Raw genomic sequence first — 16,570 nt, 5'->3', positions numbered from 1 at the left:
TAAGGGAAAAAAAAAAAGCCACAGGGGAACTTCTGCTCCGTGCTTGGATCACATCCTGCCCTTCTTCTGCACTAACCTTGGGGTCTGTGGAATTGTTTCTCTCACGTTTTCTCACTCCTCTCTCCTAGATGCTATTGTGCAGCAGTTTTTTTCCCCTTTCTTAAGTCTGCTCTCCCAGAGGCCCAACCAACATCACTCCCTGGCTCAGCTCTGGCCAGCGGTGGGTCCCTTTTGGAGCCAGCTGGAGCTGGCTCTGATCTGACATGGGGAAGCTGCTGGGCTCTGCTCACAGAGAGCATCCCTGCAGCCCCCCTGGTACCAAACCCCTTTCCACATAAGCCTACTACAACAGGTTAGGTCCCCTCCAGGGGAGAACAGAGAGGCAGGGTGCTTCCAGGCTGTGACTGCACCCTTCAGCAGATCAGTGTGTATTTCAAAGAGCAAGCTGGTGCAGAAAGTGATAGTTCTTTCCAAATCTCTTGTGAGTTGCTTTGTATCTTCAGTGCTGCTCAGACCTCTCTGTTGTGCTCAAAACGCAAGGTTTGGGATTCTGAGCCATTCTCCTTTTTACCTTAGGCAAAAAGAGACTGTTCCTGCTCTCCTGCTCCCTCAGTCACAGTGGAGCAGGAAGCGGCACTCTGGTTCCATGTTTTCAAAACAATGAAATTCTCATTAGGAAGTTTGTGTATAATAATATGGATGGGTGTGCATGCATTTCATTTGTGTTTAGACACACACACAGACCCCGGTGGCTGATGTGACAGTTGGTGCCTGCCAGCAGCCACCTGTTCCTCCAGCCCTTGGTAGGGAAAGCACTGCTCGGAGCAAGAATGGACTGGTCAGTACAATTTATAGCAAGGATGTTGCTAGGGGTGAGAAATTCTAGGAAGCGATTAAAATGATGAAGACTATGAGGAATGTGATTTGAGGTATGATACTAAATTAACCAGGCATCATTTGTGTTGCTTAGAAAAATGAGATTCAAGAGATGTCAGGATCTCATGTAGTCCCCAAAATAATGTATTAATCTAGGTAAAATGTAAACTGAAGCAGAGAGCCCTACAGGTGAACAGTTTGCACAAAGTGATAGCATACATATGGTAAACTGCAGATTGTAAATTTAAGGAAGCTTCATTGTGTGGCATTAAGCCCGTCATAGATTTTCACACCCTGAGATTAGTGAGAATTTACTGAAACCACACAAAATGCTCTCCTAAACCATGTTGCATCAAGACATCAGACAATGAACAGCTGATCATATGTAAATGACAGCGAATAAACTTAATTTTTCCTTACTTTACTGCATTATAATAATAACAGGATAACTTGTTAACCACTGTGTTTTCATCAGCATTGTAGATTTCAGTTTAGCCATGTAAACGTTGGATTTTCTTTTATATTTTTTCAAATAGTGAAGATTGATTTCTTTATTGTGGCTCCCTGAGACACGCTAAAATGAAAGTGGGCCCTTTCCTCTCTCCCTGCTCCAAATCTGGAGAGTTGTTAGTGGTAACATTCTGGAACAATCACAATCATTTCATAGCTCACAACTGAATTTCTATTAAAAAGTATATATATATATATATTTAATCCAGATTTAGTACCTAGATTAGAAAAATGCTGTGGCATGTCTTAAGATGTGTTTCAGACTCAAAACTAGAATGCTGACTTTATGTCTGACAGAAAATTTATAGTCTGAAGTCTGCAGTGTCTTAAAAAGGAAAACCTGAAAACAGATATCAAGTTGTGCTGAGTTAGGGGAGACATTTTGCCACTTTATGATAGGTAAAAGAACAACCTGCTTTAGTGGGTTTTCTGTAGATAGGCTGTAAACACTGTCATGAAGCAGGTAGAGCAGGACATTAAAACTGCCCTGATAAAAACAAAATCCTACCGTAGGAAGTTTCTGATTGCTTATGTAGCACAGGAAACAAATTCCTGGGGAACGTGAATTGAGATGTGCAACCTTACATCTACCTTCTCTGATTTTAATGATAATTATTTTCCAAATTGTCACTTTTTTACAAGAAATAGCCACTCAAACCATCAATCTCTGTCTGTTTTCATCATTACTACTGTTGTTTTATTGGCTTTCATTATATTTTTGAGAGCAGGATATGCTGCTTATTGTAGCTGTAATTCTTATATATCTGAAGGAAAGCGGAGTCACTTAATTGCTTCCAGTGACAGAAGTGTCCTCATTATGAGTTCGCTTCTTTTATCAGAAGATCCTACCTGTTAATTACAGCTGTCCTGCCCCTGCTGCCCTGCAGCCAGGTGAGGGGTGAGCGCTGCTGGACTGCCAGTCCCCACGGGATGGCGCTTGGGATTTGTTTATCGAAAATAGCTGCCCCGAAATTACACTGACTCATAGAGAAACTGCCTGCAAACCTCACAATTTGTGTCATCTTCTAAAAACTGGAGTTTCTAATCTCTGTTTCCTATTTCAGTTTAGAGCTTTCTGTCCATGATGTAGCAGAGACTTGTGTCTGGAGTGAACTAGCCAGGACTTAGCTTGCTTGGTTTATTTTGAGGCTTTGTGTTCACTAAGATTACATTGAGTTATCAGCCATTTGTACACAAGGATTTGTGTAAAAGCAGTCTAGAAGGTTTCTGGAGAGCGTGGAAGATAGCTTCCTGACGCAGCTGGTTAGAGAGCCTACCAGGGGAGGTGCCCCGCTAGACCTTCTGTTCACAAACAGTGACGGACTGGTGGGAGATGTGGTGGTCGGAATCTGTCTTGGGCAGAGTGACCACAGAATGGTAGAATTCTCTATTCTTGGCGAAGTCAGGAGTAGGACCAGTAAAACCACTGTCTTGGACTTCTGGAGGGCTGACTTTGGGCTGTTCAGGACACTGGTTGGCAGAGTCCCTTGGGGGGAGGTTCTGAAGGGCAGAGGAGTCCAGGAAGGCTGGGCACTCCTCAAGAAGGAAATCTTAATGGCTCAGGAGTGGTCAGTCCCCACGTGCCCAAAGACGAGCTGACGTGGAACTAGACCAGCCTGGCTGAGCAGAGAGTTGTGGCTCGAGCTTAGGAGCAAAAGGAGGGTTTATAATGATTGGAAAAGAGGGCGGGCTACTCAGGAGGACTATAAGGATGTTGCGAGGCTGTGCAGGGACAAAATTAGGAAAGCCAAAGCTCATCTGGAGCTCAATCTGGTTACTGCCGTTAAAGATAACAGAAAATGTTTTTACAAATACATCAACACAAAAAGGAGGACTGAGGAGAATCTCCATCCTTTACTGGATGCGGGGGGAAACTTAGTTACAAAAGATGAGGAAAAGGCTGAGGTGCTGAGGTGCTCAATGCTTTCTTTGCCCCAGTCTTTAGCGGCAAGACCAGTTGTTCTCTGGATACCTGGTACCCTGAGCTGGTGGAAGGGGATGGGGAGCAGGATGTGGCCCTCACTATCCATGAGGAAATGGTTGGTGACCTGCTACAGCACTTGGATGTACGCAAGTCAATGGGGCCGGATGGGATCCACCCGAGGGTACTGAGAGAACTGGCGGAAGAGCTGGCCAAGCCGCTTTCCATTATTTATCGGCAGTCCTGGCTATCAGGGGAGGTCCCAGTCGACTGGGGGCTAGCAAACGTGACGCCCATCTACAAGAAGGGCTGGAGGGTAGACCCGGGGAACTATAGGCCTGTTAGCTTGACCTCAGTGCCAGAGAAGCTCATGGAGCAGATTATCTTGAGTGTCATCACGCGGCACTTGCAGGTCAACCAGGCGATCAGGCCCAGTCAGCATGGGTTTATGAAAGGCAGGTCCTGCTTGACGAACCTGATCTCCTTCTATGACCAAGTGACGCACTTGGTGGATGAGGGGAAGGCTGTGGATGTGATCTACCTTGACTTCAGTAAGGCTTTTGACACTGTTTCCCACAACATTCTCCTCAAGAAACTGGCTGCTCGTGGCTTGGACTGGCGTACGCTTTGTTGGGTTAAAAACTGACTGGATGGCCGGGCCCAAAGAGTTGTGGTGAATGGAGCCAAATCCAGTTGGAGTGGAGTCCCCCAGGGCTCCGTGCTGGGGCCAGTCCTCTTCAATATCTTTATCGATGACCTGGATGAGGGGATCGAGTGCACCCTCAGTAAGTTTGCAGATGACACCAAGTTAGGTGCGTGTGTCGATCTGCTCGAGGGAAGGAAGGCTCTGCAGGAGGATCTGGATAGGCTGGACCGATGGGCTGAGGTCAACTGCATGAAGTTCAACAAAGCCAAGTGCTGGGTCCTGCATCTGGGACGTAACAACCCCAAGCAGCTCTACAGGCTGGGAGATGAGTGGTTGGAAAGCTGCCTGGCAGAGAAGGACCTGGGAGTACTGGTTGATAGGCAGCTGAATATGAGCCAGCAGTGTGCTCAGGTGGGCAAGAAGGCCAACAGCATCCTGGCTTGTATAAGAAGCAGTGTGGCCAGCAGGGCTAGGGAGGTGATTGTCCCCCTGTACTCGGCTCTGGTGAGGCCGCACCTCGAGTACTGTGTTCAGTTTTGGGCCCCTCGCTACAAGAAGGACATGGAGGTGCTCGAGCGAGTCCAGAGAAGGGCAACGAAGCTGGTGAGAGGTCTGGAGAACAAGTCTTATGAGGAGCGGCTGAGGGAGCTGGGGTTGTTTAGCCTGGAGAAGAGGAGGCTCAGGGGAGACCTCATCGCTCTCTATAGGTACCTTAAAGGAGGCTGTAGCGAGGTGGGGGTTGGTCTATTCTCCCACGTGCCTGGTGACAGGACGAGGGGGAATGGGCTAAAGTTGCACCAGGGGAGGTTTAGGTTGGATATTAGGAAGAACTTCTTTACTGAAAGGGTTGTTAGGCATTGGAATGGGCTGCCCAGGGAAGTGGTTGAGTCGCCATCCCTGGAGGTCTTTAAAAGACGTTTAGATGTAGCCCTTAGAGATATGGTTTAGTGGAGGACTTGTTAGTGTTAGGTCAGAGGTTGGACTAGATGATCTTGGAGGTCTCTTCCAACCTAGACGATTCTGTGATTCTGTGATTTGTCCAGTGTGTATTAGGAAAGGTGTATTTCATATCTCATTGCCTCCTGAAGGATTTAAGCTTGCATTAGAAACACTTGATTTACTTTTAGTGAGACTGTTTTGTGGCTGTGTCAGTCTGCCGTGTCCTCACTGAAGCTCTCTTTCCAGATAAACTAGTGTCCCTTTATTCTTGTTTTCAGGTGTTAGTGTTATTTGCTTCTGACAGATGCAAATGGGAACGTACACAATGATTTATACAAACACGAGGATGTTGGTAATCTTAACAAATAGAGCAAAAGTGTGACCAGTAAAGAAACGTGAAGTTTAAGATAGCATCTATTAAATAAATAATAATTCCTTTCAATGTATTTATTTTTATTTGTTGTTTCAGCTTTTAATGCATTTTTTTAATCTGTTAATTCATCTCATCACAAACAGTTCACTGCCACCACCTGAAAATCTCAACACACAAGCCAAGCAGCCTACCAATAACTAAAACAGCAAAGTATAGCATTATAGGATATCATTATCTCTGCATGTAAGCAGGAAATAATAATTCTTGCAAATGTAACTACTACAAGCAGAAAGATGAATAATAAGACATATCTGAATGCAGCTGTAATAAAATAAACGCCTTCAAGGTAAGTTCGCCCCCCCCGCCCTCCCCCCCAAGAAAAGATGTGTATTCAGTAACACACATTTAGCTAACACAGAACAACCCAAGCGATAACAAGGCAGCTCATAACTTTCACCTGTGCTGGAAAATGTAGCAAAAAGCTATTTCCCTTCTAATGAATTAGGAAAGTTCCTTTACATATATTAAAGCACAAGCTAGAACTGGAACATATCAGTGACAGTGTCACCTGTTGATGCCCAAAGAAGAATTCCTGCTTTCCTGTCTGCCTTCCTGTCTTCCCTCCCCCTGCCTCCAGCATGGTCCAGTGTCTCTCCTACATCATCTGTAGCACACGCTTGGAGCCTTTTGCCCAGCCTTCGTGACTTGTTACAACAGGGTGAAGGACAATTCTTTCAGCAGCATAAGAGCTCACCTTACCTAGGAAATTACATTTTTGATTTTTCATCCTGCTGAAGCCTCACAGCTTAGCAATATTGTCCCATCAGGCCTTCACCTGAAATGCATGGGAAGCCAGCTGGTAGACTCCAGGTGATTTTGCTGAGCTTTGGGTAGAGGCAATAAAGATCAACCCAACAGGTGCTGCCATGTGTGATCTGGGAGACCAGCATTTCTTTCAGGATCAAGAGTAGTTGTGATTCTGCCAATCTCACTATGGATTCTTGTGTACGTTACTATTGTGATACATCTGCTAAACAGATATATAAGAGGCCCCTAGAGGAACTGTGCACTTCTTGCATGGTACAGCGATGAGGTAGAAATGTGAGAAAACCTACCTCTCTGGACTGACAGCCTTCCTCACTGCTCTGCTAGATTTTGTACCCAGCTTATTTAAACAAGATTATTAAATTTTTATTTTTGCAAGTTTGATCTGCTCCAATGTCTGCATTGAATGATGGTGTTTGGTTGGTTGTTTTTTTGGTTGGTTGTTTATTTGTTTTCTCTCCCTTGCAGACTCAGCCCCAAGGTGAACTCTTTCTGTCTAGACATTGCTAGAGGAAGCCCACATTCATGGTGCAGAGCTGTCAGAACTCACTAGCAAATCTCATAATCCTAAACCACATGATTTGATAGATGGGAGAGTAGGTCTTTGGAGGTACCTATTAAATAAATGCAAGTACCTCATTTAAATAAAAAGGGATTCTAGTAATGAGCTGAGACCAGATAACTAATAATACATATCTCAACTTTAATACAATGTATCTCCACTAAACTGTATTCTCTCCTAAAATACAAGTGCACAGTTTAGCTGTGCTTTCTATCCTGTAAATTCTCTAAGTTATGATTGTTTTTCTCCAAATTGATGGATAGATGCATTCAGCAACAACTTTCAGATTTTATTGTAATTTAGAAACCTGTATGTTTCATTACCAAATTGTTGGAGGGGAGTGTAATGAATTGTTGTGTGAAATGCAAGATATATCTGAAGAAAAAATATTGTTACTATTTTTTTTACTAAAAAGTTGAAAATATACCAGTCACGTAGAAGCAAGTAGAAGTATATCATAACATATTATAAAACCAAAGTGGAAACTCACTGATTTGAAATCTTGTTCTTGATCTTACTCAGAACAGTTTGGAAGTTCATTTGAAAGAAAAGGCCATTTACTCAGCAAAAGTTGATTGTACAGGAAAAAAAATAAATTATGACATGAGCCTGTGGTTCCCCTTTTAAAATGGCTTGCCATGTATTTTAAAATCCTGATTTTCTAAAAAGGCCTTCCACATTCTGAAAGTGAGCTATAAAGCAATAATCTAGTTGTGTAATTGATTCACAGATAACTGCAGAAAAAAATAGTCCAGAAATCTGTGAAAGTGCTAGACAATGCAGTACAGTTTACCGTGTGAGAGATGAATGCTGACACTACAAACATGATGTGTCAATCCATTAAGAGCACTTGGGCAGGTAGAGTTTCTGAGGGAGTTGTCAGTTAACATTTCCCGTGAGAATTGGAGGTAATTGAACTGTCCATAAATATGACTGCTGAGCCTGCAGAGAGAGTAGCTGTGCAAAGCAAATCTCCTGTTTATGCGTTGCCAAATGAATGGTAAAGAAAACATAGCTTTTAGTCTCTTCAGACAAATCTGGTCCTGTCACAGTAGGAGAGCATAAGGCAAATAGGAATAATTTCCTGGCAAATAGGAATAATTTCCTATCTGAGAATTGCTTCAAATCACCATCTTAGACCTGCTACAATGTGCCTGCCACTTCTGGGTCCCAGGCTGCATTCTTTACAGCCTCCTCCTGGGTGTTTTTGTCATGATTACACTGTGTCAAAGAATTTGTCACTTCTGAAACCCATCACATTCCACCTTACTTTATGCACTTGGTTGAAGCACTGAACAAAGTGTCCAATTATTCTGAGCTCTCTCTTAGCAGTCAGCAGAGAAAGAATAGCATTTCCAGAAAGCAGTTAACGTTATAGGCTGTGTTGTTCTGGGAGATGCTCTCTCTCTCTCCATGAGCTGTAGTAGGAAACTGGGTTCTAATCAGACAGCACAGATCCAGAAAATGAGTTGGTACATATGCAGACATCAGTTTTTGATATAGTCATCAGGCACTTTTAGATTTCCTGCAAGAAAAAAAAAAAAAAAAAAAAAAAACCTTTTCCACATCTTTAAATATTGGGCAGGCAACAGGCCAGGCAGACTTGTAAAAGGATTTTGTTTTTCTTCTATTTGGCCTGCAAAGTAAAGGACTTGTCATGGTCAAGTCTGTAGCACCAACCGTATTTAACCAAGCATCTGAGTACTTCCCACCTTTAAGGATCCAGAAGTAAGAAAAGGTGTTCCTGGAGATTGAACTTGTTCTAAGGAGGCTGGTGTTTGGAGAATAATTGTAGCTGTAGTGGATCCACCTATGTAAATGTTCACTGGGAAAGCTGAAAATCTTAAATACTGTCACTTAAAAAAGGAAAGATTTTTTAAAAACTTGTTTCTAGTAATCATAAGAGAATAAGGATAATGCTCAAGACCAGCCAGCAGGGAATGTGAGCACAGCTTTCAGCTGGAAAGTGGACACAACTGCCAGGTTGTCATGGATAAGTGGTTTCATTCCCGCACTTCAGTTTCTTTATATGCACCAAAATAGACAGTGATGGAAATGCGGTACTGAGAACGAGAATCGCCATTTATGCTTTTGTTTTATTAGCTGCACACAGATATGTAATGATTTTGATAGTTCCTTTCTACATAATATAAAAGTAGCCAGGAATGATAAATATTATCCAACAGGTGTGGGTTTACTGGCCTTCTTTTGTAAAGATGTGGTAACTTTTTATCAGCACGCTTTGCTTTCTTTCTAGCTTCTCTTCAGAGTGATCTTATCTACCCTTTTCTAGGAAGCTGCTTGTTTTCCTGCTATACCTATACAGTAATTATTACTGTTCTTCCAATTTCTTTGTAGGATTTTGATGATTTATCAGAAACAGATATAAGCAGTGAGGATCAGCATTGTAATATCGAGCCCGACCTTATGGAAGAGGAGCTTAAATCCAGGTTATTTCAGCTTGGAGCGAAAATGAGTGACAAGGAAACATCTTCTGGTGAAGAACAAGAATCTGAACCTAGAACAGACCCTGAAAACCAAAAGGAGAGTTTGTCCTCAGAAGAAAATGGCAAAAGTATTCAGGAGGAGTTAAAGAAGGTAAGTGGTCATTATAGGGGAGTGAGCTTAATACTGTAAAAGTTAGAATCCAGAAATAGATGCTTGTGGTTAGAGAATAAAACACAGCTGATTAAAAAAATAGGTCCTTTAAACTGGGTCTGAGTCTGCAACCCTTGTGCAAGTAAAACTTCGATTAAGGTGTGGGCTTCTTCCTGTGAGCCTACAGCATTAACTCTAAAGCAGTGAACTTCGTTTGTGTAATAAACATGTTAACTGATTGATACTAATGAAACTATGTCTGTTTATACTAACTGTGAATCTACTTGCATATTTTTATTTAAAGGCACGTTCAGATCTCCTTTTTTCTCCTTACTAACCAGCAAGCAAGGTTCAAGTTTTTTCTTTCTTTCTTTTTTTTTTTTTTTTTATTTATTTGCTCCCCTGGTTTTGGTATTTTTAGCTCATTCTGGTATCATAGATTCTTCTTTTGCCTCTCTGTTGGAATATTTTGTGCTTCCCTAAAACTTTATGGCCTGTTACACTGTCAGCTAATAGGTTTCTGGCAGTAGTAATGTATTCTGGTGAAACAGTAATCCAGTGTCAGTTCTGATAATGAATGAGATCTTCCATTCACACCATTTCACCCTACAGTAAGATGTCTGACTTAAAGTGTCACTCCACTTAACACCTGCTCTCTTCCCTTCCTGCTTCTGAATTTCTCTTCATATCATATAGTGTACTGGAATGTGGTATTCAGCCATCTTTTGTGCTCAGTTCACCATAGAGGAGAATTAGAGAGAGAATTAGAGGAATTGATAGCAGAACTTGCTTCAGCTGTAGAGAAACAAGCAGCCTGCTTTTGTTCTTATCCCTGACAGTTGTCTTTAAAGGTGATTTAAGTCTTCTGATGCGAGCCTTCTCTTTGGAAAGGTGGCTGTCCAGCATCTTACAATGAAATACTGAAGAAGATGATGGTGTATAATACCAGCTGTGGCTATGGTAACCTAAAATATGAAGACATACCTAAATTCATTAGGGTGGAGTAGAGTGGAGTAGAGTGGAGTAGAATGGAATGGAATGGAATGGAATGGAATGGAATGGAATGGAATAGAATGGAATAGAATAGAATAGAATAGAATAGAATAGAATAGAATAGAATAGAATAGAATAGAATAGAATAGAATAGAATAGAATAGAATAGAATAGAATAGAATAGAATAGAATAGAATAGAATAGGTCATTTGGAAGGAACCTTCAAATATCATCTAGTACATTTGCCTGACCACTTCAGAGCTAGCCAAAAGTAAAATCGCATATAAACATGCAATACCTTTAAAATGAGTGTATGACATGTCTCAATGGAGACAAGCATAGAAAACTTATCTTCAGGGAACCAGTAATTTTAGATGCCTCAAAAGCCAAATGTCCCAGTATGCTGTCTCTTTAAAAAGCCCAATTTCTGAAGAATACATGTGTAGGGAATTGATCTTTCAGACTGGTATTTAACATTCTCAGACAGAGACACAGACTTCTGATAGGGGCATTGAGTTTCAAATTAAGTTTACAGAAGCTCTAATTCTGAGCAATTAAAATGAGAGCTCATTTGCCCACAGTCTGCTTTGAGCTCCTGAACACAGATTAAAAACTGTATTTTAGCCGTCCTGCTTATATTTTATCAGTGCTGATTGTCTTTGTTAGCTGTTAGTTTTCTATTCTCTGGCTTTATACTGGAACACATTAGCAACCTTAAATCACAAAGAATTTTTTGTTACAATATACCTGACCATAGAATAAAAAAAGATTAAAAAAAAAAAAAGTCTCTTTCATTGAGTCACTGGAAATAGGATACCTGTTGGTCATGACGATCTGACTTCTACATGTCTGCACCTTTAAAAATCTAGACTTCTGGTTTTCAGTGGAAAGTGGGAATCTCATGTAGTCGCACTGAGCTGATACTTTTATAGGATATTTATTACATCAAGACTTTTATCAATGGGAAGAATTGGCACAGCTTGAGTAGTGGGGAGTTTGCTGAAGTTGGGTTCTCAGTGTGAAGTTATGGGTTCTCAGTTCTCCCCTTAAGCTGTGTTTTTGAGTTGTATAACTGCAAACTTGTTTGAGATAGAAGGTTGAAAATGTTTCCTTTGAGATATTTGTTTAGGTCATGTGGGATACTTGAGGATTTAGGCGGGTATTAACACTCATTAGTTTTATGCTTTAGATTTAAACCCTTCTAGACCTTCAGTACAACCATCTTCAACATTTCTAAGCCTATGGTTGCCTAAAATGTTCTTCTGGAGATTCACAGCTCTCTAAAGCAAATATAAGCCTACAGCAGGCTTGCTTTACAGGTAATGTTTTGTGCTTATTATGCTACAGAAGCAGTCTGTGATCTTTGAGGGGACTGCAGATTCCTGAAAAGCCTGCTTTTTCCAGCTGTGTAATGAAATGCCATGGGGTCCTGAATGCTCAGGCTGGAGTTAGCCTGCAGCCTCTCTATATTTCAGGTGTGAACAAACCATGTTCATGTTGTGCAACTATTCTATTAGTGAAGCAACTTGGACTAGCACAGTGATTTGCATATTTTTTGTGCCTTGCTTTTTTTTTTTCTTTTTTTTTTTCTCGTTAAAACACTAACCAAATACTTAAAGAAAAAAGCAAAATCTAAATCCCCTTGGGAGTATCTTAATGATACTAATCCTGAGAATGCCAAGCATGATAAATGGGGTATATTTAGCTCTTGCTCACTCCTCTCTCCTTCTATTTTTTTTTCATGAAGATGAACAGGACAGGTCTATATTTCATGGTACACCACAGAATTACATTCTAGAAAACAATTTTAGCAGTGCCTACATAAATGTGGCATTTTGAATGCAGTCTATCACTGTGACTACTTTATTGGATACTAAGCCATAGAGATACTGTTTAAAAAACAGACTAGCTCTTGCAAATTTTGTGAATTGTCCCATGTAGCATAAAAACTGAAATAGTTGTTAAAACCTCACTTGGGCTTCTGGCTTTGGTTGCTCTCATTTTGTACTCCTTCTTTCTTAAGGTACAAAAATTAGGAAGTTAAATTTTGGTAGTAATGTTCAGTTCTTGTCCTTGTTGCACTGATTTGCTGCTCACAACTTGCTGTGTGCTTGAGGAATTTCCTTTAATCTATTTCTTCACTTACTTCTGCTCATAAAATCTTACAACCAAGGCTTAGGAACTTTTTGTTTAAATCCTGTGTTCTGTTGACATTATTATGTGACTAGGCACACAATTCTTTTCTCAACACCAACCTGTGAGTAAGTTGGTTAAGTAGCAGTGAGATCCTGCTCCCTAAGTGAAACCTTCAAGTTCCTTGATCATATGAATGACAGCATAAATATTCTTCCCATACAATATTTATGCCTTCATTTCCTGGAAACATTTTGCTCATCTTAGGTTTTATAAAGCTTTATTTTGAGTAAAGTATGAGCTACAAGCACCATCTTCATGTGTATTTGTGCCAGAGTCCCATGTTCTTTGTTTTGAGAGAGTACATCTTACATTTCTTGCCAGGTGAATTAGCACTTTTCAACTACCAGTATGATGAGATTGACATTTTCTAGAAAATCTGCCTGGCACCTCTCTTCAGTGTGAGGAATAGCCGGTAGCTGTGGATGTGGGTGCATATTTCCACAGCAGAAAAGACAGCCAGCTCCCTGGGGTGTGTGCTGGTGGCTATGCCTGGGGTGCCCAGGGCTCACTGGGGGAGATTCAGTGAAGGAGAACTCATGGGACTTGGTTGCTGGAGAATGTGCTCGTGGCCTTGATGTAGCTGCGGAAGTGCTGTTTTTTCCAAAGACCTGCAGGCTGTGGCAGGAGGAAACATTTGTTCTTGCAAGTGTGAGGGGTTTCACTCAACTGCAATCTCATTTTCTATCTTTCAGGCAGGTTGCCTGTTAGGTAGAGGTCTGAAGCTGCTTGTTGGCGTTGGAAGTGCACCACATGGTGAACCCCTCCTGTGTACCACAGAGCTGTTGCAGCATCCCAGTACAAGTGGCTGCAATGTTATAACAGCGGTGCTGTAACAACGAGAGCGAGCTTGTGTCTCCTGCTGGCTGGGTTTCCATGAATAGTTTACTCCAGTGCCTACACCATCCTCACAGAAGATAACGTAGTAGTTTTTGTGGTGGTTATCTTGCAGCTCTCTGAACTGAAAACTTTCTGACAAACTGCTAGGTATTTTGGTTGTTGGTTTTTTGTTTTTTTTTTTTTTTTTTTTTTTGTCTGGGCAGGTTAACTGCCATCCAGCTTTGTATGCCTGAAAACTTTGGAAGTGATTGAGTAAAAATTCCCAAAGAAACAGAACTCTGTGGCTCACTTAAGCAAGAAATTTAATAGCATATTAGCTTTACTACATTGCTATTACCATGCTAATAAAACTGAGCAGTGTAATGCAAGGCCATCTTCCTGGGCTGACAGAAGATGCTTGTATATCTTCTCAGTATCTCAGTAGATACTTGCTGTTTCACATATTTATATGCAAGATTCTCAAAATAATTCATGTATTTTGGTGGATGATGGCTTTTATTATGATGTTAATTATCTGGGCAGTATTCCAAAGTCCAGAATTGAAAACTGAAAATGGGCAGCATTGTAAAATATGATCTTTAAAGTTTATGAACTGCAACCAACCTACAAACATGATTTTGAATGACAGTAAAGACATTTTTGCAAAAGAATGTGAAACAGTGTTTTTGTTTTCTTCTAAAATAGGCATGAGACTTCAGTCTTCATATTGGATTATGGATCTAAAGTTTTAAATTCTCAGTTCAACGAAGCAGTCAAAGATATGTTCTGTTTTGAACTGGGGATTTGCTGGACACAAATCCCATTCAAGAGATTTCTCCCAGATATTTGCTATTACTTATTGATCTTTACTATGGAAAATTAAATTGATCCTGAGTTTGTTTTGTCAGAATATGAGTATGGTTTCAGGCAACATAGTTGCTTCAAGAGCATTTTTTTATTGCTTTTTTTTTTTTTAAGTTTTAAATCATCGTCAGTGATGTTTGCGTTCCTCCAGTTCTGACACCTTCTGAGCTCAATGCAATTATGCCATCTGAGATGTCCTAGCATATCCTACAGGGTCATAACCTACTAGTTCAGAGGAAACATTATCTTCTAGGTCCTGTATCACATCCATCAGCTTCGTTTGAAAGTCCTCAGGTACTTTAAGGTGTTTCAAATTGTACCTTGTCTGCCTGTGTTTAAGCAAGTGAATCTACCTGTAGAAGTGCAGAATATGTAAGATTTCAGCTGGCTTCACACAGGGATTGCAGCACTTTTGTAAACAGGATTCCCATAGTTTCAAATTTGATACTTATTTATGTGCATGCTTGCCCAAGCCAGCTTTGTCCAATATGCATGAAATGGGAATCTCATTCGAATGGCTGACTACCAAAGACTTATTTACTTACCAAGAAAATGTAAAAGCCATTTTACAGGTACAGCCAGAAAATCAGTGAAGATTAGTGTAAGCTGCTTTAACAGAACGGTGGGAAAAATAGACTGTAACAACAACAACAACAAAAGTTATTATTTTCTTGTTTTTTATAAGCAGCCCAAAGACTTGGCAGTGACAGATGAGCTCTATCAGATCTAGCTGGAAGACACTCAAGAAAATGCTGCTACTCACTTAGGTGATACCTGTCACAGCACAGCCTATAGTGCAACTGTGGTTGTGTCATTGCTTCAAGAGAAAGCCACATGAGTTTAAATAGACTTAAGTTGGGGGGGGGTTAAGGTAAACCTACTGACTTGGCACTGGAGAGTGGTAGTGTGAAGGATTTCACTTGTTCATCTTGGGACAGTGAACTCCAGGCGAGGGACAGTGGCAAACAATAGGAAGTGATTTGTCACAAGACATCTCAGTTCAGCATAGGTGTTTCAGATGCAAGCATCTGGCACTGGTGAGGTACACACCCTTTTGTAACTGGAAACACATGCAGCATCCAAAAATTGAAGGGATGGCTAGCTTTTCATTTTCTTAACACCACTGTAAAAGTTTCCTTCTGTTGCTAGTGCCGCTTTGTTTTGTCATGGTGGAAATCAGTATTTCCCATCTGCTTCATTTTATAAAAAATGATGTGTCATTTGCAAAATCTGCCTTAATGAGATTGGTTATTTTGAATCCTACAAACAAAAATATAATAGGTATTTCTTTGTTTTAAATACCTTGGTAATAAAGCTAATATCTAAACTTTATGGTATTTTATATTTGATAGTTTCTTTATCCTTGCTGTTCATCCCAAACTTCTCTCTAAGTCTGAACCTATATAGATATTAACCTCTGTAGATGTTAACGTAATTTTTCTGCCTTTTTATTTAACTGCTTTTCCACTATCTAGGAGAAACAAAAGACTTTTGATCTTCATTTAAAGCTGCAATTTTTATCCACTATATTGCAGCAGGTGAGAGCACTTTATTTTGTCTGTGTCTTCTGACATCTCTTACATAGTAAAAAGTTATAAAGTGAGATTGAGGGTTTCCACATTTCCCAAGCAAAAATTCTCAAACTCAAATTATTTTCCTAGAAATATCAGGCCTGAAAAACCAAACCTCTTGACTAGATTTAGTAAGCATTGCAGAAAATGATTTTCTCATCACAGCCAGACCTATGTTATGGGAGTGACGAGCATAAAGTAGACATGTGGAGCAGACTGGTTCTCTTATTTGGATTCATTATGATAATTTGTATTTATCAATTAAGAAGAACAGAAGATAAATATAAGGTATATGGTCTTCATATTCTGATGTACTCACCTATATTAAGTGATTTGGAAGGAAAAAAAAAATACTTCAGCAATATGTTTTTAGCAGTTTCTGACCGTGGTGGTCTTCAAAACTCTTTGTAAACTCCCAGTTTAAAAAATGAACAAAACCCTTAATTCATTGCAGAGGTTTTTGACAGTGCACAGGTACTTTCTCACATTGCTGATAGTGTCTATTTCTTATCGTTCTTCTTGGTGGGATGAGGTTTCATATTCTGTGCTATTTGAGTCTTAGCTTATTAGAATCAGGTTATTAGAACAGGTTTTCATTTTATTTACTGAGCAAATATATGCTTACCTTGTATTTTAAAATACATGCTATTTTTAGTATCTCTTATGTAGCACTAAGCAAATTAATTTTGTAGCATTCTCTCAGCCATAAAAAAAGGAATCACTTTTTTTGTGTCAAAGGTTGATGCTTAATTCAGCAAAACACATAACCCCCTCAGCTTTTTCTTTTTTCCATAATCTTAGAGTTAAGTTTTGTCCTGTAAGTTTTAATTGCCTTTTAGATCTTTTTTTTTTCTTTAGTAAAAATATCAAGGATGATTTT

General features: G+C 40.3%; 1 protein-coding gene across 9 annotated transcripts in view; it reads left to right on the top strand.

Moving 5' to 3' along the window:
- The window catches only part of MYRIP (myosin VIIA and Rab interacting protein), a 221,509-nt gene that overhangs the window by 185,606 nt on the left and 19,333 nt on the right, over positions 1 to 16,570 (top strand). For all 9 annotated transcript variants that reach the window (XR_010829395.1, XM_066992319.1, XM_066992317.1 and 6 more), the window contains exon 11: positions 9,011 to 9,250. Coding sequence is in view for 8 of the 9 variants with exons in the window: in XM_066992319.1 (XP_066848420.1) it covers positions 9,011 to 9,250 (240 nt within the window). In the remaining variant the exon portion in view is untranslated. The remainder of the gene's footprint in view (positions 1 to 9,010; positions 9,251 to 16,570) is intronic.

This window comes from Anser cygnoides, chromosome 2, assembly GCF_040182565.1.
Source record: "Anser cygnoides isolate HZ-2024a breed goose chromosome 2, Taihu_goose_T2T_genome, whole genome shotgun sequence".
Lineage (NCBI taxonomy): Eukaryota > Metazoa > Chordata > Aves > Anseriformes > Anatidae > Anser > Anser cygnoides.
The sequence above is the reverse complement of the archived record's forward strand: the minus strand, read 5'-3'. Positions and strand labels throughout refer to the sequence as shown.